This window comes from Perca fluviatilis, chromosome 5 (genome assembly GCF_010015445.1).
Source record: "Perca fluviatilis chromosome 5, GENO_Pfluv_1.0, whole genome shotgun sequence".
In the NCBI taxonomy this organism is placed as follows: domain Eukaryota; kingdom Metazoa; phylum Chordata; class Actinopteri; order Perciformes; family Percidae; genus Perca; species Perca fluviatilis.
This window is the reverse complement of record NC_053116.1, coordinates 19,793,640-19,821,562: the sequence shown is the minus strand read 5'-3', so window position 1 is coordinate 19,821,562 and position 27,923 is coordinate 19,793,640. Positions and strand designations below refer to the sequence as shown.

Below are 27,923 nucleotides of genomic sequence, written 5' to 3'. Positions count from 1 at the left end.
TTAGCAGCTAAAGAGCCACATATTGTGAGTATTGGACTGTCATTGCACAACTCTAAATGAATTGTAATGCTGCTCTGTGTCAGCGTCTGCTCAACATGCTTGTTAACAAGCTCTCCATCAATTTTATGAGGTTAAAATATGTGATAGTGTTTACCGCCCCCAAGTGGCCAGAATCAATTAATGCAGAATTTTAAAAGATGGCACTGCAATTTGCGCTCTAAACCCACATGGACCCCATAAAGGGTCACAAGGTAAATCTAAGTGGTCGTGAAATAGGATAGGAAATAAGGATTAACGTTTTCTTTTTAACTCTTCTTTAATCCTTCTCTTTTTGTGAAATAGTTACCTTGTTAGTTAGTTACCTCTTCAGCCCGTAAAACCCAGTCTGAAAACAATTCAGTAGATCTGTTCACAACCCAACATGCTCAAAAGAGGATTGCTAGTTGTTTGCCTCATAATATTTTACAAGCAAAAAAGGTTGTCAAATCTCCCATAGGTGCTTAATTGGTAAGAGCTGTGAGCATATGATTCACATAATTTCCATGCTCATCAAACCATTCGGTAACCCCTCTTTCCCTGTATGGAAGCATCTACATTTGCTATGTTTCTCCACTTACTCATTCAGGTTATTTCTGTAATTTATTACCACTTTGTACATAAAGATCAGTGCAGAGTAACCAAGAGGAATGTCTATAGCTCAGATTTCATCTGGCACAATATAAAACTATAAGGCAAAAAAAAGAAAAAAGTATTTTGTAATACATGGCCAATTTCCAATGTGTATAGTATATAGAGCACCCCATTGACAAAAAATTTGCTGTGGGCCTTTACTGACTCCCATTTTGTGGTAATTTGGTAAACAAAAATATATTTAGGAACATACACAAATGTGCAAATTCTGACTCAGGGCTCCTCTTCAAGACAAGTAGACAAGTAATTATATCATTTATCGTAATATAATGTAATAATGCACTCACCTCTCCTCATGATTTGGGTTGATTTTGTTCTTTGATGGTACATATTCCCAGGAAAATGTGTAATTAATCAAATTACCAAAAACAAACACACTATATATATGGGACCCTCAGGGTCTTTGTGTGGTTTGTAATTCTGCCCTGTATACTGCAGATTATTTCTCCGTTAGTCTGGGAATCTGTGCCAATCACAGATATCCGCAAAAGACGAGAAGGAGAGCATTTCATGTTTGCCGGCACGCCAATTCTTTCAGTCTCACAGTGGATGTCTGGGACAGGTTTTGCAAGAATATGCTTCTCTCTTGTGGTGAAGCTGAAAACTATACCTGATAAATATTGGTGCCAAATGAACAGGAAAGGAAAATGACTGTTACAGAGCTCTCTCTCTCTCTCTCTCTCTCTCTCTCTCTCTTTCTCTTCTTTGCTCTCTTCTCACACCTCTCCTCACATCATCACCCTCCCCAGGTGCCTATGTGCTCTCACCTTCACCAATGCTGCTGCTTCACAGATCATACACAATGTTATTCAGATCTGGGTGTGTTGCCAGGAAACCTCATCACAGCAAGGCTGTTTGATGAAAGTTTTTTTTCAGATGGTGACCTCAGATAACATCTCACTTTGGCAGGAGCTGGAAACAGGCTGTGTGGTATGTTAACATTTTCCCATTTTCTCAGTTTTGCTGCAGTAGCTGTGAAGTTATAAAAGGCGGTAACCTGCATGCAAAGAGAGAAAGATCAATTCTGGCTGCAAAATCTGCACCTACATAGCCTAGAAATCTAGACGCACCCTAGTGGCAGCAATTCATCTTGATGTGGGTCTGGCTTGTCAGGCTAGCACCTACACATTTCAGAGTAGAGACAAGGACTCAGAGAGGCTTTTTTAAATAATGTATCCCATCTTTTGAACTTTAAAAATTGTTTCCAGGTCAAGTTGGCAAACACAGATGTTGCTGAATACAGTAAATAAATAGCACTCCTTGTCAAAGAGCCTTTAAACAAGTCACCAGCTTCTCTGTGACCATCTGTAAAACCCTGCATTTGTACTACTCATCTCCCAGTACATGATTACTGTTAGAGCACAGCTGCTCAGATGACTTTCCCTAAAAATAAATGTTTGCAGGGTGACCACTAGATGGTGGTATGCTGCCACAGATAGATGTCTCTTTCACTGCTAAATGCTCCTGCCACTTTGTTGTTGTAGCAACTAATAAATTGTACTGCTTAATAAAAATTACTTTCAACAGTTCTACTAAGCTTCAGTATAGTTACAGCTTAATTCACCTCAAGATAGACAATCACTGACCCTCAGTCTGTCATCAATAATGACCTGAGAGCCTGGGAAAAGGTCCAGCCCCTGACCCAAACATGGGTGTAACAGGCAAATAACAACAGCTATTATTGGTCCAACCCATTCAAAAGAGAAGGAGAAAAGTAAATTCAGAAATTTTAAGATGCTTACAATAGCCAACGCAACTGTTTAAATTTGTTTAAATTTGGCTGGCTCACAGTTATGTTATTGGAACGCTTAAAGAACAGAGCTACTGACGACGCCAACCCCACCATGGGCCTGTCAAGTGTCAGCCATTTGTTGTCTATTTTCATGGGGGTTATGAGCTGCGCGCATTTTTCTTGTTTATGTGTTTGGATAGCAACTGAGCCACCGACAGACAACAATAATCAACAAGCAGGGACAGAGTGCTCCTGTCCCAGTCTTATCAGCCTTTTCCTCTTATGGCATTGCTCTGGTTATCGTCCAAACTAAATCTCTTTGTTTTCTTCCCGTCCTCTACACTTCCCTTAATGAGTGTTGCAGCACAAACTTTGCTGCTCTGAGAGTTTCAGATGGTTTGCTTTTGAGACAGACACGTGTGAATGGCTGAAAAGAGCTGGTGATTATTCCCATAAATACATCATCTAAGCATGCAGTCTAGCCCTTCGCTCCCTCTCTCCCATCCTGTCATTCCTGTCTGACTCCTTCCCTCTAGCGTTCAGCTTGGCAGACCATTTTGTTCCTCTATAAGGACATTTTCTAACCAAGCCTAATTTCCCTGTGATAAAATGAACTGCTCTTTGGACGTTCCCCCTGCTCTCCATGGTTGTGGGGAAAATATTTATCCTGAACATGGTATTGCTGCTGAGTTACATGCTCCCAGTCACTTATGACACTGAGGGAAGAAAACCAGGAGAGGGTCTATTCTTTCCATTTCATTAATGGTAGGTTTGTATCTTGTTTGCACAAGGTTAAGAAGTCAACTGTTAAGAAGTCAACTGTGCTTTAAATTCAGTGAATACTAATCAGTGGGTCAAGTGATTTTTAGTGTGACATTACCATAAGAACGTCTTTTTTCTATCAAAGAAAATATGACTTTGTTGTAATAAAAAGCCTTACCTTTTCCAGTGCACATACTTATTCAAACACATTTTTCATCACATCTCTGAGGATTAAGTTGAATGAGGACATCAGATGATAAACCCATCTTCAAATCATCACTCCAGGACTAAATTAGTGCCATGGGGAGAGAAATAGAAAGAAGCAGAAACTATTTGAGCTCCTAGTCCATCCTTTGAGAAATAGTCAACTACTTAATGATATGTGATTAGACAAGTTCCTTTTTCCAAAAATGTTGACACTTATTTTTTTTCCACAAGAGGCTTATATTGCTGCACCGACAACATCATGGTTTGAAAGAACAGGAAAGGCTTTGGAGGGTTGATGTGCTGTTTCAGTTAGGAAATGCCAAAACACCTCACTGACATGATTTATCTTGTGAAAGAAAACTGAGTAAATCCTGTTACATAATAATGTGATTACAAAACAAAACAACTAATTTCTTCCTAGAGGCTGGGCTTTCCCCTTGTTTATTTGCTGTCTTAATAGTAAGCTATTTGCTTTTTTGCATGAGGTTTGGCTTTGCAGTAATTCTGTCATCAAATAACCTGGTTTCCATACTTGACGAAATTTTGTCGTAATCTCATCATAGACATGCTAAAAATAGCTCACTATATATTGCAGTAAAAATGTGAGATGTTATAACTGACTTATATCCTAGCTAAACTGTTTCTTACAAAAGACAAAAGAAGAGTTGAACACTCATCGGTGTGAAAGAGCTAGGCTTCGTCACTTCCACTTGAACTAGATCTTTGTCGTTGCCATATCTATTTTGAAGGTGTGGAAGGATAGTGGGTGGCTGTGCTTCTGAAATAAAATCTGAAGTGAATATACTGTAAAAGAACTACAAACTAATAAGCCTGTACACATGTTATGGATACCATTGTGTCAGCCAAAGTGATGAACATACTCTATAGCAAAGAATAGTTTAACCACAACAGTTATAACCTATATTAGGCTATATAGCCTAACAATACAACTATATATATATATATATATATATATATATATATACGAAATACGAAATCGTGAATTATTTTCCAGATTTCCAGATGGAGTCACCAGAGTCACGGGTAAGTTCGTGACCACGTTTGTTGCAAGCAATTGAAAAACGTTTAAACTGTTAAAGTAGCAATTTTAGCCATACATATAGTTTGTTGATTTCTGGATGTTATTGTTGTGTCCCAGATGTTAACGTACATTTGATGAAACCTGCATCAGCATTGGTTGACATTTGTTAGCGAATGTTAGCTAACGTTACCTAGAGCAATTTATGGTTGCAGACTCTGATGGTTTCTTTCTGTGATTGTCCTTAAGGTACACATCAGTGTCTTTAAAAAAAATAACACACCACAGGTGACACGATGCACGGTGTGCTGTACCGACCATCATTGTCCCCTTTGCCCCACTTCAATATACAAGCCCCGGTGTAGGGCAAAGGTTTTGCAGCACATGGAGGTGCATGTAAAGAATGCCATTCAACATGAAGGTTAGTTCCCTCCATCAGCTTTGTGCTATGCCATTATAATTTGTTTGTTTGTTTGTAACTACTGCTACTTAGTAAGCTTACTAATAGTAACTTTACATACTAGTTGCTTTATTTTATAGGGTAAGCACGTAATGCTTTTGTCCCTTCATAGATTTCTTCATAACAAAATGCCACCAGGCCTGCAGGAGTGGAAGCAGTGGTCACTTCCACTTCCCTTTCTGCCTCAAGACAACAATAAAAAGGCAGGCTATACAGAGGCATTTGCCGATCTGTAGGCCACCTCTCCATGATGCCCAGTTGGATGCTGATGCAGACTGCAGAGAGATGGTCATCAATTCCCAGACAGAGGAGTGCAAAGGTCTGAAATCACTCTCCATTTTCTGTGGAGCTGTGTTCACTTAATGCTTTTAGTTGATTGTCAGTTTGATTGTCAATTCTCTGCAGCAGGATCTGTGAACGTACCTCATCTCAGCACTGACAAACTGCCTGTATCAGTGAGTATATGTGTGTCTGTTTGTAAAGAAAACTATCTGTGTGTGAATGTTTAGTGTGTTTTTCAAACCTGTGTGTGTCTGTGTCAGGTACAGTATAGTGAAATACAAGGACAAAGAGACCCAGCAGAGAGACCCCAAGACCCACCGCCAGAATCCTTCTTGCCGTTCCTTCTTGCTAACCTGGACAACCCTCCCTGCAGAGTGCGCCGTGCAAAGTTGCCAAATGTACTTTGTCCTCACTGTAATGTGCAGTTCCAAAGAAAAAATATCAAGAAGCACATTTACAGACAACACACAGATAAAGCTGTCAGAGATATCACTGCAAATTCCCATCTAGATGCTGTATGCATTGATGAGAAGAATGGTATATATGCTGTGAAAAAGTCGTTTCTTGGACCTTTTGTACCTCTTCATGTCCAAAAGAGAACCTGGGGGAAAGAGCACCAAATCAAGTGTGATTCCAGTGAGTGCCAACATGCCAGTGACTTTGCTTATTATTATTATTATTATTATTATTATTATTATTATTATTATTATTATTATTATTATTATTATTATTATTTATATATATATATATATATATATTTTTTTTATAGTTATATTGTTAAGATCTGTTCTGCTTTTCTATTTCTTTGTGATATGTCTTTCAGAATGATTTGGCAAACAAGGATTTTGTCAAGTAGCCTATCCATCGTGTAGTCTCGGTCCTCCCTTTAGCCCCCCTTTGCATTGTTAAAAGGGGCGGTCTGGAAAGAGTCTAAGCGGATCTGCGGGTGTGTGTGTGTGTGTGTGTGTGTGTGTGTGTGTGTGTGTGTGTGTGTGTGTGTGTGTGTGTGTGTGTGTGTGTGTGTGTACGCAGGCGTGCGTGCGTAAGCGAGAGCGAGAGAGAGAGAGAGAGAGAGAGAGGCTCTGTGACGGCGCTTCTTGGTGCAAGTGTTGTGACCTGGTTGGACCGTTATTGTCACAGTACGCGGAGCCAATACGACCGTCAGAGCATTTTTCAGGGATAAAGGCAAAACACATCCAGCGAAATGTCGAAGGTGGAAGGAGGAATGAAATGTGTGAAATACCTTTTGTTCATCTTCAACTTTATATTCTGGGTAAGTGCATGTTCGGCATGTTAATGCATGTGTGTGGCGATGGGATGCAAGTTGTGCGTAAATGAACACGGAGCAAGTGCAGCAGTGGATATACTCACTCTTCACAGCTGACTTTCACACCCACGTGTTATTCTAGTTACGATGCTCGAGGTTGTTGTAGGCTACTTTTCGCATTCATCCTCTAGTGTGCTTTATTTAGTTGCCGCCCGGCGTGGGTTTACGCGGAAAGGGTGACAGCCAGAGGCTTTTAGTTTTGGCTCACCAGGCTCAAATCAGATTTTCCACAGAGGAAAAACCCGCTCCCCTTTTCCCGGGAAGTGTGTTTTTGAAAGGAAGACTGAATGAAAAGACAGGGAGAGGGAGAGATTGAGAGACAGCATGGAAAACAAACTCAGCAGTTGGCTCCCTGCGCCACATAGCTCCATTAACAAACTGATGCTGATAAAGTGATTGATAAAGTGAAGTTACAACCACCTTGGGGCACAATATCCCCCAACTGGTTCCTCTTGAAATATTAAAAAATCAGCTCTTGGGCACTCAGAAGGAGGCACAAGAGAGTCACTTTACTCATGACAAACTGTCAGGTGTGTGTGTGTGTGTGTGTGTGTGTGTGTGTGTGTGTGTGTGTGTGTGTGTGTGTGTGTGTGTGTGTGTGTGCTGCACACGTGCTTTCCACATGTGCCGTCATAAACCCTGACATCCTTGTTAAACTCTAGTGCATACTATAAATTAACACACTAACTTCAAGTCTACACAAAGATGGTGGATAACCTTTGTGTGTGTGTGTGTGTGTGTGTGTGTGTGTGTGTGTGTGTGTGTGTGTGTGTGTGTGTGTGTGTGTGTGTGTGTGTGTGTGTGTGAGAGAGAAAGAGAGAGCGAAAGAGAGAGAGACATTTTCCAACAAGCATCTGTGGAGTGGATCAGGCGCTGAGTGCAGCGTGAATGGATCCATTGTGACAGCAGGACAATAGCATAACTTCAGTCTGCTGCTCCTGCCTGGCTAAGCAGCAGAGCCCTAACGCTGCGGCCCCACCGGTCCCACCATTAAGTTATTCTATCTCCACTTACCACTATTCCCATATCCAGGATGGGTGTGGCTGTTGCTGAAATCTGAGTGTGGACACGTGTGTAGAGACAGAGAGGTGAAGATGAGAGAGATGCCAGACAGGTAGAGAAAGACAATGTGTGAATGCCTGACAGTCATGTTCAAGAACAAGAGATAAAGGAAGATACCAAATGTGACAAAGAGGGTCATTGGGAGATTGAGAGGGATATTCAAGTGCATGTGCAAAAGAGGGACAGCTGACCGAGATAAAGATAGAAAATCAGATCAGTATGAGGATAGTGGGATATTCTGTGGATGTGTGCCGTCTGTCTGTGTGTTTGTGTGTGTTACATGTCACTTGACAGGACCACAGACAACACCTATATGGATGCTCCTCCACATGTACAAGTTCTGCACATTCCCTGCACTCTTTTAGCTAAGAAAGAACAGTGATCACCCTCCGTTCATAATCCCAGCGTCCCAATCTCTCCCTGGGCTGCGGCCCCCCTCTGTTGATGGTGGAGTGAGAGATGATGAGAAGAGTGTATGGAGGAGGGGTAGATTTGTGGTTCCCTCAAATCCCCCCCATGAGCCCTGAGTGAACAGTAGAGCAGAGACAGGCAGACGGCTCTTCTATTGGACACTGAATGTTGAACAGATGGGAGCCGTGATATATACGACACTCACACACTTTAAACACAAAAAAATGAAGTCGTTTTTACCTGAATGGCGAAGAGTGTCATACAACCATCCATATTTGACACACCTAAAAAATGGTCATAATTAATACTACGTACAAAGTGGGTCTGTGTTTATAAAACTCTGACTCCATGTCACAGCGTCATGATATAGTGAGATTCCTGCAGGGCTCAAATACTGAAATGTCATTAATGTAATGCAGGCCAAGCTCTTGTATATGTTACTCTGATAGCTGCAATACAACAGCTTGCAACAGAACATCAATACCTTGCTGGCTTGTGTTTGTGTAGTTCACTGACTGCCCTATTTAGTCAAACATTAAGCCCATGAGGTGAACAGTGTGTAAACATTGCAGCACAAAGCGTCTGATATGACACACTTTGGTAATGACTCCATATTGGCTTAATCATTCATTTAGTTAGTTCATGAAAAACAATGAGTTTAATAGTTACATGTCTTACAGAAAATAAATGTCTTCAAAACTCTTCAATTGTGTCTTCTGGCCAAAAACAACATACAAATGCAATATCTAAAATGTGCATTTAGTTCTGTTAAGTCCTGGGTCCCATGTTTTTGTTTTTTTTGTAGGCTATATCAGTGATAAGTCGTTAGCTTTTAGGCAGAGATTTCGCTATACTACCATAAAGAAGATCCACCAACAAGATGAACCAAACAACACCGGCATAATTGTCTGTGTTGTGGAGGATGATGTGTGCCACAGCACTCCCCCACCCTCACCCTGTGGCAGAGTACAATAGAATTTACTCCACCCATAATTATCTCCCTCCTATTTACACTTTCCTTCTGCCCATCATTTTGAATGCGTGCGTGCATTTGTTTTCCCAAACATATGCCAGACAGAAGACTATTTGGGACGAGCTTAAATCACTCACCAATTACTGTTGGGATTGAAGAAGTAGTTCACAGATGTTTTATTGTTGTATTTCCTAAAAAAAAAAATAAGGTCTAGCCTAGAAAGTGTATACTGCCACAGACTGTCTCTGACCAAGACCACAGCCCTGTGTCAGCTCAGCCCCTGTTTTCATGGAAATTCCCCTCACAAAACACTTTTTTACTGCACTGTTAAAAAGTAGGCCTTGTTACTGTAAAAGAGCCTCAATAAAACTCCGACAGAGAGATTTCCATCCCTGCCTACAAATAACCAGACATATGAACTATCCTTAGAGGTGTTAGGAAAGAAAGAGGACTTAGGGTAACTCTGCTATTCTCACTTCCATCTGTGTTTTAGAGACATATAGGCTATACAAGACATATGTACATAGGACACAGGTTGGAGTTTCATCTCTATCTTCTGTGTCTGCAGGCAAAAAGAAAAAGATGATGGGTCGTCTCACAACTTCATCTCTCTTTTCCTTTCCCTATTCCTTTTTATTCTTTCTTTCATTGTGTCTGTCTGTTTCCCTCCTATTGTGCGGCAAAATGTATAGTCACAGGGAGACAGTGGGTCTTTGTCCTTTCGGTGGGTTTGGGAGGGAGGGGGTACAAGATGAGGTGGGGTAGAGGATGGGGGATACATGGAGATAAGTCAAGGGCCGGGGTGGTAGATTTGAGAGACAGAGAGGCCGAGAGATGGGAGGGGCTTGTCTGGTGTCAGACTGGGTAATGATGGGAGACAAAGTGGTGGAGGGTAAAGCAGGGGGGGGGGTATGTAAGCAGTGAGGGGGTTAATGGGACCTTTGGGATAGTCATGAGTGCCAGAGTTGACAATGTACTTAGCACTACTGCCTGCAGTGTTGGATGTAGCCCGCCCTGTTCTAAAATGAGACCTTTCAGTGTATTGTCCATCTATGCATCTGGTATTGAGAAGGCTTTTAAATGTAACCATAATAGTAATGAGGTTTGGCTGAGCTCTGAGCTCTTTTCAGCTGTGGAACAACCACCTGCTCCTCCTCCACCACTAACACCATCTAGTTTGGGATGACAGCAGCTCTTAGCGCTGTCTGTGTGCTCATCCACATGATTCAGTGGGCAGCGGTCCTCTCCTCACACCTCCAACAGCACAATCACACCATCAGGTGCTCCGACAAATACCAGGGTTAAATAGATCCAGAGACCCTCTCTGCACTAATCCAGCCTGGTTCAGTAAGTCTACATATCTGCAGCCTTCACTTCACTGTGCTTTATCACTTTGGACCTGCTAATCCTGAAACCCCAAGAGCTCAGCTGTCCCATCCATCACCACGCATGACTCTAAATCCTCAGCTTCGGAGGAAGCCGGCTTCCCAACACCTGTCTTATTCCGATGCTTTACAACTGAACTTCTGGCTTTACTTCAGACCAACACCATGAAATATAACGTGTGGACCTGGAGTAGAGGAGGAGAAGAGTGTGGACAGTGAGGACGAAAAGATAAAGAATGAAAGAGAAATTGCAGAACCAGAAAAAGGCAGAGTTGAGTCGGAAAGTAAAATTAAGATACCGACGTGGACACAGTTTGTTTTTGTCTGAACTTGGCAACAGGGTTTGTTTCTCTAAATAAAATCACTTAACAGAGCCTGAGGACACAGAAACAAACAGCGGTCTACCTAAATACTGAGATCTAGGACACAGAGAGACCATGTGACAAGCACTCCTTAATACTCTCCATTTAGGCAATATTTTATTTCTCTGCACACACCCACCCACCCACCCACACACGCACGCACAATCTCTCTCACACACACACCCACCCACCCACCCACACACGCACGCACAATCTCTCTCACACACACACACACACACACACACACACACACACACACACACACACACACATAGACACTTGTTTTGAAGCTCAGCTCAAAAGGATTTTAGACTCAATAATCCTCAGGGGCCATGGGCTCAGTGATCATCATTAAAACCTCTCTGTATTGATCTGTCAGTGGAGCACCCACCACAGTCTCTGCCCCTGAGAGCATCTCAGATCTGAGGAAAACAAAGCATTTACTTCAATGTCTTCTGACCACTTAGAGAATTCAAATTTTTTTTGCTGCAGTGAGTTTGCGCTAAAGCAAGAGCATTACAGGGAGTGTGATTCTGTTCGATGTATGCTGATGGTGGTTTAGATGAAGGAAAATATGAGCAACATGTAACCACATTTCCAAACAAACAGGAGAGCCTGTTTAAGCTCAAGGTGCCACACTGCTGCCCACAGCCAAGCTGGTCATTTTCTTCCTACTGTGACGCCAGAAAGGGTGTTTCAAAGTTACATAAGTTAGCTTGGACTGATTCGTTTAGAACACTTAAATGATCCACCCACAATGTAGACAGATATTCAGACCTATTGTTTTGACACAAAATATTACATATTAGCCTAACTCTTATTGAGAGTATACTTCTGTTGCTTAAGTGCAAAGGGTGGAGGGCCGGAGTGGAAATTCCACAGCACTATTTTCTGTATTTATGTGGAAAATCACATTTAGGGAGAGCAAAAGAACAAGCCTTCTTGAAGGCCAGAAAATCGTACCTCCACTGTTGTGCTTTAGATGAAAAGAGCCTTGTGTTTGTGATGAAAGCTGAAACCAATTTACAGCAATGACGTCAGATCAAAAGCCAGGATATAAATGATAAAACACACATGCTTCATCATGAAACAACAGAAAATAGATTTTCTACTTGCATAGTTACTGACTGTAATAAGGGTTGTCTGCAACCATGTGCCATTTTTGTTGATATTACTACATCTAAAGTTGATATTTATTTGGGTTCGGTTACAATTAAAGTCGGCATGAGTCTCGACAGCGCATGACATTGGACCCGTTTTTTTTTTCCAAAGGTCCTGTATTTGTTAATGATTTAAATATATATATATATATATATAATTTTTGTTCCCTTCTGAAATAAGTACATAGTAAAAGCTTATTACAAGTCTTTCTTTCTTCTCTCTCTGTAGTTGATGGGATCCTTTGTTCTGGCAGTAGGACTGTGGCTACGTTTTGACCCAGAAACTGTGTCTCTTCTCAATGGTGATAAGGCTCCAGACACTTTCTTCATTGGTAAGTACCAGAGCACACCTCACGTAATCTCTACAGTCAGTGTGTTGAACAATTCACAGCAGGCGTTATTCAAAGTCTGTTGAAGTGCTCCTGTTGTTGCAAGTAATTATATATTGTTTCCTTTAAGCACAGCTTACGTTTGTGTCTTTTTTATGTTGCTCAGAAATCACTCTAAATGGGTCAAGGAAAGTTCAGTAGTATCAGCAAAGCGATATGAAATGGAAAATGAAAATGTATGATGCAATCTCCCTATTTTTGCAACATTGAAAATGTATCACATCATGACACTGTTGTATCTTTTTTAAATTAAACCACACATTTTGCAAAATGTGACACTCCATAGTAGTCCATATCTGATCCCGAGGGCAGGGAGAGAAAGTGGCATCTATTGAAGATTGACATTTAATTATATTCTAATAATAAAATACAGTTTTAAAATATGCACATTAACACATTAGTAGCACATACCTATCAAAATGTCATGTTCTCTCATTTCTGGAGAGGGCTTTAAAATTGTTTATTCAAATGCAGTGCAACTCCCTTTGCCTATGAATAATTGTATGTCTCTATGTCAAAGGGGATATTCCTACCACAGGCTTCCATACACATCACACACACACACACACACACACACACACACACACACACAGAAATTGGGTGTAATGGAAAATTGAGTGCTACTTCGCGAGTCTTTTTGTGTGTGACTACAGTATGTATGTTTGTGATTGTCATAGCTTGATGGAAGTCCCAATACCAAGTTTGTCATACACGGTTACATGTTTTCATCTTATTTTTAAGCGTGAGCTCGCGTCTTTTGTGCTGGGGATGAGTGTGAACAGGAAACAGGAAATGACTGTTGTACATAGAGCGTAAATGCACAAGGGAAACCACAGGGCTGCTAACCACTTTTCAATCAGTCACCCTGGCCAAATGGAAAGAGAGATAAAATAGGAGGAGGAGCAGGAGACACTGAGTGTAGGGACAGTTAAAAAGGCATATGGAAGAGGGCAATCATAGAAACAGATGGGGATCCATGGCAAAGATTTGAAAGAAAACAAGAGGGGACGTCAAATGAAATGACTGGGCAAGAGGAAGAGTGAGAGGTATTTAGCTATCTACCCCCTCTCTCTGATCATAGAAATCTGTGTAAAACTTATTTTCATGTCAGTTATTTTAACAGTTTGAAAGACTAAACCATTCTCCCCCTGATGGGTACTGTGTTTTCTTCTCTGAAAAGTTGCATAGTTTTATTTTCATTTTTATACAAAGGCCTATAATACTGTAAAGGTATTTCATTACCTCATCTGTGTGTGTGTGTGTGCGTGCGTGCGTGCGTGCGTTCTACGACTCAGATGTCCATGTGGTTTGACTGACGGTGGGTGGCTGTTGTTAGGTCCTCTGAGAGTATAGTGCTACACATGGCTTTGACAGTGAGAGCTCTGTCCCCACAGACACAGCTGAGAGCGCTCAACATTTGCTATGCCATGTTCCCGTGGCGTCAAGCCCACACAAAAGTTCCCTTTTTTGTACTTTGAAATGGCGTATTATAAGAAAATAACAAACAAATTTAGACTAAGAGCTAAAGAGCCAATGCGTCACCAAGTATATGTGAATGTAGCAGCATCACTAGTCACCAGCTGTGAGAAGTTAAAAGCTGATCAACATGCTAACTGATTCTTTGACACCTTAAGGCAGGAACTAATCTCTCCTTCCTAACAACAGAAGAAATGAAGCACCCAACCAAATTATTGTATCACATCAGGTCTTTTTGTTGACACATCAGGATCCTATGGACTACCTTCCTCTCTTGTCCCCACCTGAGCCTGCATTACCTGACACGTCCTCTCTCACCCCATCCTCTGCAGAGCTGTCGCCTGGCAACAGACCCCACCTGTATCATGGGTGAAACCTATCTGTTGTTGAATCCCTCCCTGCAGACCTACCCATGATGTAGGCCTGCATCTACCTTTCCTAAGGAGAGGCCTAATGGGAGATCAGGGCATCTAAGCAAGTGCCTATTAGAGCTCCCCCTACATCAGGCTCTTGACAACAAGGCAATTTGCAAGGCATCTCATATGAGGGCACAATTAAAAGGCACAATAAGTGGGCTCACTCCTAAAAGAGAATCTAAGCTCTGAGCATAGAAATAGTACAGTCTGAAATGTAAATACCACTGTAGGAGCTCCTCTGCTTGTGTTTCTGTGCTTACATTTCTAGCTATATGCTGCCCCCTGCTGGTGCTTCTGTAAATTACAAATGTCAGATGAACTGGCTTGGAAAAGCTGAGCATTTTAACAGAGATGAAGTGGGGAATCAAACCACTTTTATACGTGTTTTAAAGTGCCCATATTATGAAACAAATCACTTTTTCTAGGATTTGGGGTGTTATTTTGTGTCTCTGGGGCTTCCACACGCATACAAACTTGGGAAAAAAAAACATCCATGCTGTTTTGAGTGAGATACGGGTTTCTGTATATAACCTGCCTTCAGTCTCCGGGTGAGCTGTTCAAAATCTGCACGGCTTTCTACGTCACTAGCCGAAACGATGTGCTAACTGTAGCATGCTAGCTCGTTCTCAATGGCAAAACACTGCTACAGCACACACTAGTTCACCATAATCTACAAAAGAACTACTTACATGTCCCTGTTCTGCACATATTCCACGCAAAGTTGGAAGCACGCCCTCGTTTAGAAGAAGTCTCCCGGCTAATCCTGCCTTGTACTAATTGAAGTTGTAGAAACAAACAGCTAGCTGATGTGATCCTTACCTAGCTACTGCGCATGTGCGCCTCCCAACAAAGATGGGATAGAAGTGCGATGCTTCACTCTGCAGCTAAAACAGAGACCTGAACACACAGGGTGAAAAGAGGATCTGCAGCAATGTGCAGTACAACAAAAATATGGTGTTTTTTGAAAATTAAACCATGTAAACCTATTCTGGTACAACCTCAAAATACAATTATGAACCTGAAAATGAGCATAATATAGGCACTTTAATGATCTTAATGATTAGAATGCATCAAATTAAAAGGTATTCTGATGGATGTTTGCCTCATGATTAACTTACTCATTAAAACTTTACTTATTTACCTTATTTAGTCTTATTTTTGTTTACCATGTCTTTTTCCCTGTTCCTCCAGGTGTGTATATCCTGATAGGGGCTGGCAGTCTGGTGATGCTGGTTGGTTTCTTTGGCTGCTGCGGAGCTGTTCGGGAATCTCAATGCCTGCTGGGTTCAGTAAGTACAAATACATACAAACTACAAGAGCAAAGACTAAACTGAAATGCCTTTGTTTCAGTTGGATACCTCCAATTACCTTTAAGCAGACATCTATTTACCTATTTCTCTTGATTGTTTCGGTGGATTTTTTTCAGTTCTTTGCCTGTCTGTTGATCATATTTGGTGCGGAGGTGGCGGCAGGGGTGTTTGGATTCTTAAACAAAGACAAGGTACATTTAAAATGTTACCGATTAAGTAGTGCAGTGACTTTGATGAATCCTAATGGAACCACGTCATTCACTTGTCCCCTCTCACACAGATTATCAAAGACGTTCAGAACTTCTACGCAACAAGCTACAATGAAAACAATAACGGCACATTGATAATCTCATACCAGAAAGTAGTAAGTAAAAAATAAAATATTTAGGGTAACACTGCGAGAAAAAATGAATATTAAAAGCTATTTGCTTATACATACTGCAATCTTACCATGTTTTTCTTCCAGCTGAACTGTTGTGGAACCATAGAAAGCCCCTGTCCTGAACCTGCAACAGATACTAAGGTAAGATCTGTCACCAGCTCCAGACTCAGGGCGGAAATTAAATTCTGCCCCTTTGTTGTCTAATGAGTCATTGTGACATACAACCCATCCTGCTTCACTAGACCCTGCTTGACTTCTTTTGTGTTTGGTCTGCAGGACTGTGAGACACGCATCAAGGAGTTCTTCAACAATAAACTCTACATCATTGGATACGTGGGCATCGGCATTGCTGGAGTCATGGTGAGTCAGGATCTGAGAAGAAACACACACGCACTCATTATGAGTGTGAATTACTTTATTAAAAATCTTTTTTCCTCTCAACAGGTCATTGGGATGATCTTCAGTATGGTGCTCTGTTGTGCCATTCGCAACAGCAGAGAGGTCATCTAAGCTGGATACTTGAACTCTGCCCCTCCTGTACCTAGCCCTGAAAGACTGTACAGCCTTTAGATCCAAAGTCAACCTTTGTCCATTCAGGGACCTGGGAAATAGATCATGTTAAAAAAGAAAATCCTTTCCACTATGGTGCTCAAACCAGCTCTTTTGGCCTGATCTTCCACTATTTTCTCTGAAATGTTATTTATTTATTTGCAGTCACGAGCAAAATAGCATGCTCTACTTTCATAACTATCCACACAGTGGGAACAGTATAATGTCTGATGTTGACCTGACAATCTGTCAAATAGTTTTTTCCTCATGGCATTTGGCTGCCATTATAAATTTTAACCGACATACTGTAGCAGTAGTGTTAATGCTTTTTCACACAGCATTGACACTGACCCCTTGGCTGTGGGAAACTTTGGCCCTGAGAGAGCAATCTGAGGGGAAAGCAGCTGAGTTTGCTTATCTGTGCACCCAAATTAAGACACACATGAACGCGCACAGACACACAAGCACAGCAATGTTGTGTTACGTGAGACCACAGCCTTAAAAAAGGTTGTCAGGAATCTCGTAGGGAATACTGATTGGTGGAATCAGAGTGGGGTTTCAAGAGAGAGGGAATGGCCAGTGAACGTTTCGGGAATGCATCCCCAGTGAATTTACTCACACACATACCGTATACACACACACTGTAAACTGTGTGTACAATGACAAAAATGTGCAGCTATCTTAAAGGATTAGTTCAACATTTTGGAATATATATTTTGGGATAACTTTATTGCCGAGAGTTAGATTAGAAGATTGATAGCACTATCATGTCGGTAAATATGAAGCTGCAGCCCACAGTTAGCTTAGCTTAGCACAAAGACTGGAAAAAGCGGGGAAACAGCTATCCTGGCTTTGTCTTTATACTAAGCTAAACTAACAGCTGCTGGCTGTAGCTTCATATTTACTTTACAGACATGATAGTAGTATTGTTAAGCAACTATAACCACATTTTAGTCCACTTACTGTACAACAAATCATGCAGACTTCATATTTTTCTTGCAATGCCAGTATGTGGTGTGTTACACAACTCAAGCAAGTTTCAAGAGTCTTCTATGAAACAGAAAAAAACTTGCCTACAGGAAAAGTAAATCCAAGAATCAAAGCACAATCCAGCTGAACTGAAAACCAAATTCCCTTTCGTCACAAAGGAAAAGCTCCTTGTATATATTAATATATATAATCTCTCTTACCTAAGAGAGTATCCTCGAGTCTTTGTTGACTGTATGTCAAAAAGTCATGTGGACAGGCTAAATATATGCTAGAATAGGCAGTGGGGCTGTGGAATTTTGTTATCCAAGCCAGGCCTTTGATCTTTTCCTATCTCCATCTTTTTTCCCCTCTGTGCCTTAAAAGTACACCACCCACAACAAAACAAAAAGTGAGAAATAACCCCTGTATTCCTCACATCTCATCAATCTCGGCAGATAAGAGGATTGGACAGACATGCCCATCTTGAATCACTTCCATTGATCCAGGTTCAATCAGGCCACTGTTGGGTTTATTACGGGACTCTGGTATGTAAATATGTGTGAGTTTTCTGTAGTTGTACATTATTTGTGGTTGATGTGATAGTTACGATTTAATGTGTAGACAGAGGCTTGCAGTAGTTGTACAGTGTTCATGTAGTCATGACAGTGCAATAGTCAAAGCAAATCAACGCAACTAAAACAGCTTCTTAATGTGCCTTTCTTTGATAACGAGCTATTTTTGAACAATGGGCTGTTTGAACGTAGCAAAAGATGTACATATGTTTGTAGAGTTGGACTGCAATTAATTGTCACACACATTGGACTTGCCATTATTATTTTGGTGTTTCAGTGTCAAACTCGACTGTGTCTTCATTGTCAAGAGAGTTGAAGTGGTAAATCGACAATTTGTCTGCCAACTATTTTAAAAGTCTATTGGTCATAAAAGAATAATCAGACTCTGTGGAACACGGGCCCTGGTCATTCTCTTATTTTTTATTTACAGATTTCAATGTAATGTGAGACAAGTGAGGAGACCACCAAGGCTTTCTTACCACTCCAGCAGACAGTGTTTACTCTGAGTGATGAGACACAACAGAGTCACTTCACTGTCATTCTGTGGAGTTAAAACAGGATGAACTAGGAACAGTTTAGTGCACCTCAATCCACAAAAAGCTGTTGTGTTACTCAGTTATAGTTGTGCAAATCTGGAGATGAAACGTACCGTGCACGTAAAAAAAGACACACTGTGTACCCAGTCGAGCTTTTCATAGTTGATTGTGTTAAATTATTTTAATTCCATTCCAGGCTTCTCAGGAAGTAGGTGTTTGACGTTTATTAAAGCTTTTAAAGTTTTACACTGTTTCCTGGGTTTTATTTCATCACAGAGGTTCACACTTTCTGATATCAGTGTATAGTTATTTACTGCTATACTGAAATCTAGTAATCCTTTACAGGAACTGACAAGAACAGATTAGTAATTAAAATGATGCGATAGCGCACCAAATGGTCTCTTTTAGGGCCCAATTAGCATGTTTACTGGGTCATTTGGATGACTTTGCTAATAAAGAAAAGACAAAACAGGTCTTTGAATATCAGTTTATGTTCCAGATTTGAAGGGGTTGTGTGTTTTACTCAGCAAAGCTCCATATAACTTCATAAACATGATTTTATTTAAAAAAAAAAAAAAAGGTTAAAAAAGGTGGGGTGCTAAGCAAAAAAGGCATATCTTTGTCTAAGGCTTTTGACTTTTTTTTTTTAGTATTTTTGCTTCTGTTTGATAGTTATTCTTGATATTCAATAACTTGTTAAATCTCTCGTCACCAAAGACATCTCTAAATCATGATAGCAGCTTCAGACACCACCATTCCACACACAGCCTTAGTCCCAACCTCCACTGGCTGCTTGGTTTCAGGCCCTGAAAATATACCAGCAAGTCCACACACTTCCAGTCCTTTCTAGTAATGAAAGGAAAGAAAATAAAAAATTTAAAATAACTCCACACCTCGCCAAATGTAATTTATGCACCATATTATTTTATCAGATCTTGCTTTGAAACTGTGTAGTGTAGGCATTAGAAAAAAAAAGAAAAGAAAAAAAAAGGAATACAAGGAAGATTTATTTTTTTCTTCTTTTTAAGTAGAAACCTCCCCCCTACATAAACACACTTTGATTCATTTCTAAAGGAACACATGTAAAAATGAATCCCTTTAACACACATCACAGTAAAAAAATAAATAAAATCTATCTATCTATCTATCTATCTATCTATCTTCCCAGCTGATTGTATTAGATATCCCCCAGTGATTAAATAGGCTTCCAGGTTTAGTCGCATGAGTTTCATCTTTCTGCACTTGAGCTTCAAGGACAGCTGAATATTTAGTTATGCGTGTGATGCAGCAGAGGCTCCAGGACTCCCCCGGATACAGTTACCTCACTGGTGCAGCATGAGCATTTTTCCTGCCAGTGTGCGTAGCGGAGCATGGTAACACATTTTAAGCTTGCATCAGAAAAGGTTTGACACCGTCTACAGTCAACATGCTGTTATTTCCACCAGCCCTACCAGAGAATATGTGACTGAATATGCAATTCCTCAGGATATACAGCACAAATAACACAAGTAAACACTGCATTTACAAATATTTATTCAGCATTTAAAAATCTATATCTGAAAAATAATCTACTGAACTGGTTGAAACCATACACATATTTACATAAAACTCTTGAAAGTACTTTTGACCAGTGTAGCCCGTTTCACTCTGTTCTGCTTCTAAATGCCTAACATGACACATTGGTGTGGGTTCCTGTATCTCTAACTGACAAGAAAACCTGACCAGTCACAGTCTACTTAGAGAAAGTAGCTATGTTTAGGTTAAGTTGCACCTTTTCCATAAGACTTGGTCCCAAAAGCACATTGAATCCCATTAATTAAGTACTGCCCATCATTAGACTAGTTTACCACCATCAACATATCCTCCACAAAAATGCAGCTCTCCAAAGTTAACTGGAGAAGGTCTTATTGAGTCAGAGTTCAAGCTTGCATGTTAAATAAACAATAGTTGTGTATACTGCCAGTGATTCACAGTGCCTAGTAGAAAACCCAAATACCTCAACCCCAATTGTTCTGGAAAAAACACACCAGAAAGCACCTATGGTCAGCTACAGTCTTGTAACCAATTATAAAGCAGTGTAGATTAACAGACAGGAAATCATTCCTTGTAACAAATGAGTACAACACAGGATCACTGTATGGCATACTAGTGGACAGAAAGTCCAGATGTTTTGTTTGTTCGTTCATAGGCTAGGACCCCTTAAACAACCCCTTTTCCAAACCAGGTTGTTCAAAGGACAACACCTGACAATTTTGTGAGAGAAGTTATTCATCAAATTATATCCGCTTAAAAATAAACAGTATATACATATACCGGGATCAACATCCATGACCCAGTTTCACATGTAACCCTTTAAAACAGGATTGAAGCTATTCCAGTAATCTTTCCATATTCTGCCATTGGTATTACTTAGTAGATCCTCCCTTGCACTGTAAGTTTTTTTTTGCAACATGTAACAGCCACACTTAGTAGTCTCACTAGGCAGTTAGAGGGGATATACATGTTAGGTTAAAAGAGAGGCAGTCAGTGAAGGGCAATTGATATGGAGCATATTTAAGGATAAATCTAAGGCCTAATCCACACGTATACTGGTATTTTTTTAAATGGGTTTATCCTTTGTTCGTTCTAATAAAAATACACCCTCCCGTATACCCATGCACTGCCGAGCCAACAGGCAAAAGAAAATCCCAGTAGTGCAAAGAAGAGAAAAAAAAAAGTTGGACAATCAGAAGCCTGAAAAAAAAATGCAGTTACCGGAAAAGACCAGTGATGTTGGCGGCAGGGTTTGTGTCGTGCAGTGTTAGATTATGTAGCAGTGACATCTGATGAAGTGCCATTAAACAGCTAATGCGCACTTGCATTTGTCTTCTGCACCCATGTGCCACATGATAGTACGCGTACACAGTGGCACAGTGTCACGACCACACCATGCACGTTGCGCACACAACGGCATCTGCAGCCCACGTGTTAGCGAGTGAGTTGTGGAGAAGACGTAGAAGCGCATTGTGTGTACAGTTTGTCGGTGAATAAATGCTAGAACTCACCCAAGCCAAGTTAACCAGCCCGTTTCCAGCACTATTTTGGCCACGTCTGCCATTGCAAGAAATGTCGCCTCATTTGTGACACCTCACAAAAGAGGATAACAGCGCACACGCTCACGTCACAAGCCAAAAACTCAGTTTTCCCTACACAACAACACAGTGTTTCTAAAAGAGTTCACCCTGGCCATAGTTTCCCAAAAGCTCAGTTTACAGTGACCTAAAACACCATTGTGGACTGTGTGTGGACGAAAGGCCAACGCACTCGTTTGCGCTACCCGTGTACATGTGGACTAGGCCTAAGAAAGCAGGGGGGAAAGGTTTGGTACCACAGGAGTAGCCAAGTCTGACCACAGTGACGTCAATGTTGGACTATCAAGTCCCACAGTGAGGAAGGCCATTCTGTTCTCGCAATAATCTTCACTGAAGCTCATCGACAGGCAAGTTTAACTCTAAGATTGAGTCATGGTAAAGGCATAACTTGAAACCATTTTTAAATAAAATGGCACCCCTCTGGTCACTTTAGCTTTTTACTCAGAAAGCCTCCAAAAATAAAGAAGTTACACAGTAATAATGAGCTGGGTCAATGGCTATGCCCAGGGCATAGCTGCCTGTAATTTAATGAGGCAGCAGAAATACTAGGAAACAACTTGTTTATGCAGAGTAAATGTTGTGGGGTGTGTACCCCAGCAGGAACTCTCCAACTCCTACAAAGTACACAACCTGTGCAATGCCAAAGAGTGGGGCAATAACAAGGGCCCGGCAACTGGCCCCCTTCAGGAATGCTGCGGGACCCTCCTTTCTCAGGATCTTTCTGCAATGGAAGAGTGAGCAAAGGGTTAGCATGCAAACTCTGGTGAGGGCAAGGCATAATGTTTGATGACTGTATGACTAATTTACCTGACACAGTCCACCACTCCATTGTAGGTTTCCTCATTGGCTCCTTTTTTCAGTGATTGTAGCCTCGTCTTCACCACTGCACAAGACATACAAAGCTTATCGTAGTTGAATTTATTGAAACTGTGAAACAACTTAAAATATTCAGTGACCAGTTAGCTGCATAGACTGAGTCACTCACCGTCACAAGGGCTGACAGTCACAGCAGCAATGGATCCAGCCAGGCAGCCAGACATAAAGGACCAATAAAAGGGCACAGATGGGTCTTCAGATGAACGCTGGCCGAGCTGGTGCAGATGTGCAAAAAGAGGGAAGTACACAACGGAAAACGGGATGTCCCTGAAAAAGGCAACAAAACAAAGCATGTTAACCATATTAAGAGACCGTTGACTAAAGATAGAAAACCAGTTAAGCAAGAGTAGGCATGGAATCCCATCTTACCTCATCAATGTGGCTCCGAGTCCCCTGTACAGTCCTGTGACTCCTTTGGTCCTCAGCAGCTCTCTGGTGATCTGTGTGGCTGACACTCGCATGACTTGAGGCGCAGGGTTGGTGTTGTAGGAACGGCTAAGAACTGCACTGGTACCCCCCATCTTCAGAGTTGTTACTACACTGGGCACCATCCTCTGTTGGGCCACTGGCAGACAAAGGAAACATATTCCAACAGTTTTTCACCAAGCGGTTAACAAGAACATCCTAAAGCATTATTGGTGAGCTGTTAATCTATTCTGCTGAGTTCCTTATAATTACCTAGCCTGCCAGCATCCTGCAACTGGATCTTGAGCATCTCCATGGGTGTGGTGATAATGACCTGGCACATTCCTGCACAGCATCCTGCCAACATCTCCTTGATCACTGTCAACCTGCCACTGAAGACACAAGGATGTGGTTAAAAATAAATAAAGAATTACATTGCAGTAGAGCAGGCTGTCTTATTCAGTGCCAATACTCACCCATCTTTGCTCAACTGGTGGCGGAAGAAATCATTAGCAGCTAGTTTGATGGCCTTCTCTGGGGTTTACAGGGTGAGATTTACTGCAGCACCTGCAATAACAAGCATTGGCAAACTTAATTCTAATGAAACATTGGGAATACAGCAAGATGTCTGTAAAGAAATGAATTCCACATCACAGAAGTCAATCAGATAAAGCAGCAATGGTTTATGTGTGGCATAAAATGTCCATTGCTTCAGTGAAATCAGTTGCTGTTATGTGGTCACTGTTTTACAAGATGAACCACTGATAAAAATTAAAGAAACTTGACATAAGAAAAATGTCCTTTGGGAGTCTGATTAAATTGGTAGTTTGGTTTAGGCCAAAGTATATCACAGATCTCAAAAACATTGATAGGATATCCTTGATATTCTCTTTATGGAGACTATTTACATCTTTAAAAAAAAAAAAAAGGTCAGTATGGTATGGACAATGTGACTAGTCTTTAGAGGTGTTGAAATTAATCAAATAATCGATGCATCAAATCGTGGACGATGCTGCATCGATTGGCGAGGCTCATAATCGATTATTTCTGTTTACAATTTAATGTAGGCCTAACAACATTTGTTTACATATTCCGTTATGCACATTCAGGAAGTGCCATGTGCTCAGTGCTGTAGTTTTATGTATCCAATTTATTTAGAATTAGAGCACTGCAGAATTTTTTGTTTTTGAAGCTTGAAAAGCTATGAATTAAATATCCTACATGGCTTTAATAGAAAAATGTATTTGACGATTGTGATATCAAATTGAAGACATGATAATCTTAATCAAAAGATCAGTGAAGATTCACACCTCTACTAGTCTTACCTCTGTACATGCCAAAGTAGCCTTCAGATTTAACTGTCTTTATTAAGCAATCCATCCTAAAAGAGAGAAAAAGAAGAAAGGGATTAGTTATGCAAACTATTTATAGGAAACACTTATTTTTTTATGCATAATATAATTAAGTGAATATAATACAACACAATCAGGGCGGAAATGAAAATGTGTCATGGGAAGAGCCTTTATACAAGGAGATGGTTGGTATATACAGTGGTGCTCATAAGTTTATGAACCCATGCTAAAGTTGCCTAAAAAAAATAAAAATCATATGTTAAATTCCCATACAGGCAGGCAGATCTTTATTTTTTAAAGGCCAGTTATTTCATGGATCCAGGATACTATGCATCCTGATAAAAGTTCCTTGGCCTTTGGAATTAAAATCGCCCCACATCATACATACCCTTCACCATACCTAGAGATTGGCGCGGGTACTTTCCATAAAATCATCTCTCAATGCAAATCAAACCAGCCATTAGGCTAACTGAAATAAAACCATGCCAGTCTCTAGGTATGGTGAAGGGTATGTGATGATGTGGGGCTATTTTAATTCCAAAGGCGCGTATACTTATGTCCCCCTGTATTTTAAGGAAGAACCCTTATTTACAATACATTATCCATTCACAAAGAAAATTGGTGTCCTTAAAGGTTGGCTTTTCCTAATTTTTTTAATTAAGGCATTAAGATAAATATCCAAAAGGATTATTTTAGGATTTATTCCTCTTTTAAGTCAACTTTAGCATGGGTTCATAAATGTATGAGCACTACTGTATGATGTTGATTAGGAATGCATTCACAAAAAGGATTACTAAATAAATGAGAATCTTTTGGGTCCATCAGCCTTTGCTGAGCTCAGTTTGTCAAGCTTAACGGGAAATCTACACAGAGAAAAACCTTCCTGTAAAGGGATCACTGAAATGGAATGATGAATAGACTGGCAAAAAAACTTGTGCGAAGAAAGGGCCATTGACAGTATGCATGTGCATTTTATTAAGATTACAATTTCAAATCAAGAGAAAGGGCATGGTTTTTTTTTGGTGAGTTTGACTCCTACATGTTCTTGTAGAGTTGCTGCCCGCTGCGCTGGTTCTGCAAGCGGGTCTTTGCCAGGTCAATTGGGAACACACAGGTAACCCCGACCATGCCTGCAATCCCTCCATTAATCAGTTTGGCTGGGAGGCTGTTGAAGACAAGTTGAAACAGACATGAGCATAACAATCCTTCCCTTTCCTCACAAAATTACAACAAGTGGCACAAAAGGTGTGTCACAGTCAAGTAAGGTTGCATAATCTACTAAAATTGAACTAAAGCAGTACAAGGATTGGTTGGCTAAACCACAAGCTTAAGGACATTATCTCCACAGGAAAGTCATTCATTAAGTGTTTTAAGTGTGTGTATACTGTATGTGAGGTATTAGCATTGCAACAGAACTGGGTATAGAGTGACTGCCTCTGGGAATCTGCTCATCCAAAAATAACTTGTCGACAGAGTAGGTCAAACATACACACGTGTGCAGGAAACCTTACCCATCCTAAGGTTTCTATTATGGCAAACTATAACGTTTACTATATTAAATAAAATAACCAAAACATGCTTTATTCCTATTTTGCTCTACATGCTGCATCTTGCTCTATATGCTGCATCATGTTCGATGGTTCCTGTATCCTGATTGGACAGAGCCGGTTCATACCTAATCTGCTGTTGCTGTGCCATGGTTCTTGGTTGTTTTGAGTGCAAAAGTTGGTCAGCACAAAGGAGGCCGCAGAGGGAGAGCAGGCTGGGAGTCCCCGAGAGACACTGAGCAAGGCAGGAGTAGAAAGAAACTCAGGGTAATATATATAGAGACGCAAGTCCAGCCCTCCAGATCCAGGGATAAATTCAACATTACTCTCCACCCACTGCACGCCAGCCAAGAAATAGGCCAGGATCAGTAGTCATCACCAGACCAAAGTCAAACCACCACAAGCCAAGTAGCTTTTATGGATAAACCTGCCTAATGTGTGAGGGAATAAGTTCCAGTTGCAAAACTAATTCTTTCATTATTTATCTACCATCAAATAGAATTTGTAGCAGTCAAATGGTTTGCGTTCAGAGTCTGACATGTTAGATGATGACATGACAATGGCTGTGCAAAAGGTTCTAACATACAATGTCTGCTTAATTTCGTACAGATTCATAACTAAAAACTAGACTAGAAATAATAGAAATGTAGAATAGGAAGCATTTGTCCTTTGAAGGAATACAATTAAATTTAGAGCACTACTCCTGATCAGTGCAATAAAAGACAGGAAAATATTACTAAGACAAAAACAACTTAAGTAAGCCAACATCCACAGCTAACAACATACATATGACATAAAAATCCAATCTAAGTTTGCACTAGAATACAAGTTTGCGTTGCACCAGAATAAATAAAACACTTCACTGGTATGGATGTAATTATTGCACTGAAGTATTGCCTACATAAAAGTATAGATAAAACGGTAAACATTTCGCTTTAATCAATGCGACAATTGTACAATAAAATAAAGTCATTCAAGAAGAAACTCGAATGCTCCAAACCTGAAGTGAGAATGTTGCGAGTTAAATTTTACCTTTTTGCTTACTGAAACTGCCTAAATGGGTGCCAGGTTGAGCTCGAAAGCGCCCCAAGTGGTCCTTTTGTTTAACAAAGCGATTCTGTAATCAGTGATTTGGGGGGGGGAGGTATTGAGTGCTACAATCAATTTCGCCAATTGAAAATTGATGTACCTATAACAAGGTAACACCAGAGAATGTCTAATAAGGGGAGAACTTCCACTCTCGGGAAAATTCCGGGTTGGTACAATGGGGCTAATATGGAGTGAGATAGGGAGTGAACAGGCTCTCCATAGACAGGCTCTGGTAACACCTATATGGTAACAGCTAGTAGCAAAGCCTAGCTGGAACTTCTATTCAGAACACAGGATTCCACGGGACACAGAATATGTCCCAACATTTCACACGGATAGGTCTACACTAAACCAAACGTTGCGCATTTTGCACACCTGCCCTGCTACTTTAATTGGCCAACGTTACTTCTGGGCTACAGTAGCCTATAGGCCTACTGATTAGGATAACTGGAAAGCTTAAAGATGTCACTGTATTCGAATGAAACATAACTACGTTATGTCTCGGTAAGAGCACGCATGACCCACCTTAAAATGGAAAATTAGGTGCTGCTTTAGAAGTTCTTGTATGTCCCTCCGCACCGCTGAAGGGCTGACTGAATGAATGGATGGAAAAAGCAAGGAAGCACGTGAAGCAGCCAGGGGCGTTTCAGACCTGACGTCTTAGCCAATGAAAAGAGTGTGGTATTTGTAAAGTGGGATGGGCCAACTCGTCTCAGGAACCTTCATATCACATCATGATGCAACTTCTCCTGAAAGTTTCTCACAGGGTTGGCAGACACAGGTGTAACTGATTAGGCCACATTAATTAATGACGCCAGGGATCTGGCACCCATCACGGTCATAATTAGAGTAGAGTTACACCTGTGGCTTTTTTGTGAGAAATTTGCATAGGGCTTTTTCACAGCAGACTTTTGACCTTAACGATGGCTCAATTACGTGTCCCAGTAAGCTGTTTCAGTGAGTCAGCATGCACAATTCAGGGGTAGAATGCAGCCATCATTAATGGTGTTTAATAGACGTGTGCTTTTCCTACTATGACACGTCAACATGTCTGCCGTGAAAAAAAGGTCTA

The 27,923-nt window shown here is 40.8% G+C and overlaps 1 protein-coding gene and 1 pseudogene across 2 annotated transcripts; one reads left to right on the top strand and one right to left on the bottom strand.

Annotated features, from left to right (window-relative positions):
• Positions 1-6,244: 6,244 nt before the first annotated feature.
• On the top strand, positions 6,245-18,697 carry LOC120558911 (CD9 antigen-like). 2 transcript variants are annotated; one of them, XM_039800263.1, is made up of 8 exons: positions 6,247-6,445; positions 12,082-12,184; positions 15,325-15,422; positions 15,560-15,634; positions 15,724-15,807; positions 15,910-15,966; positions 16,102-16,185; positions 16,270-18,697. In XM_039800263.1, exons 1-8 carry the CDS (start codon positions 6,377-6,379, stop codon positions 16,333-16,335), a joined length of 636 nt encoding a protein of 211 aa, XP_039656197.1. In that variant the 5' UTR covers positions 6,247-6,376; the 3' UTR covers positions 16,336-18,697. The 2 variants fall into 2 exon arrangements, with proteins under 2 accessions (XP_039656198.1, XP_039656197.1); XM_039800264.1 differs by lacking the exon at positions 15,560-15,634 and having other exon boundaries at positions 6,245-6,445.
• A 1,270-nt stretch (positions 18,698-19,967) lies between these two features.
• On the bottom strand, positions 19,968-27,525 carry LOC120558902 (annotated as a pseudogene).
• Positions 27,526-27,923: the final 398 nt, after the last annotated feature.

Coding starts and splice junctions, on each gene's coding strand:
- LOC120558911 (XM_039800263.1), top strand. CDS start 6,377: ATGTCGAAGGTGGAAGGAGGAATGAAATGTGTGAAATACCTTTTGTTC. Junction 15,808..15,909: donor TAATCTCATACCAGAAAGTA/GTAAGTAAAAAA, acceptor TTTTTCTTCCAG/CTGAACTGTTGTGGAACCAT. Junction 15,967..16,101: donor AACCTGCAACAGATACTAAG/GTAAGATCTGTC, acceptor TTTGGTCTGCAG/GACTGTGAGACACGCATCAA.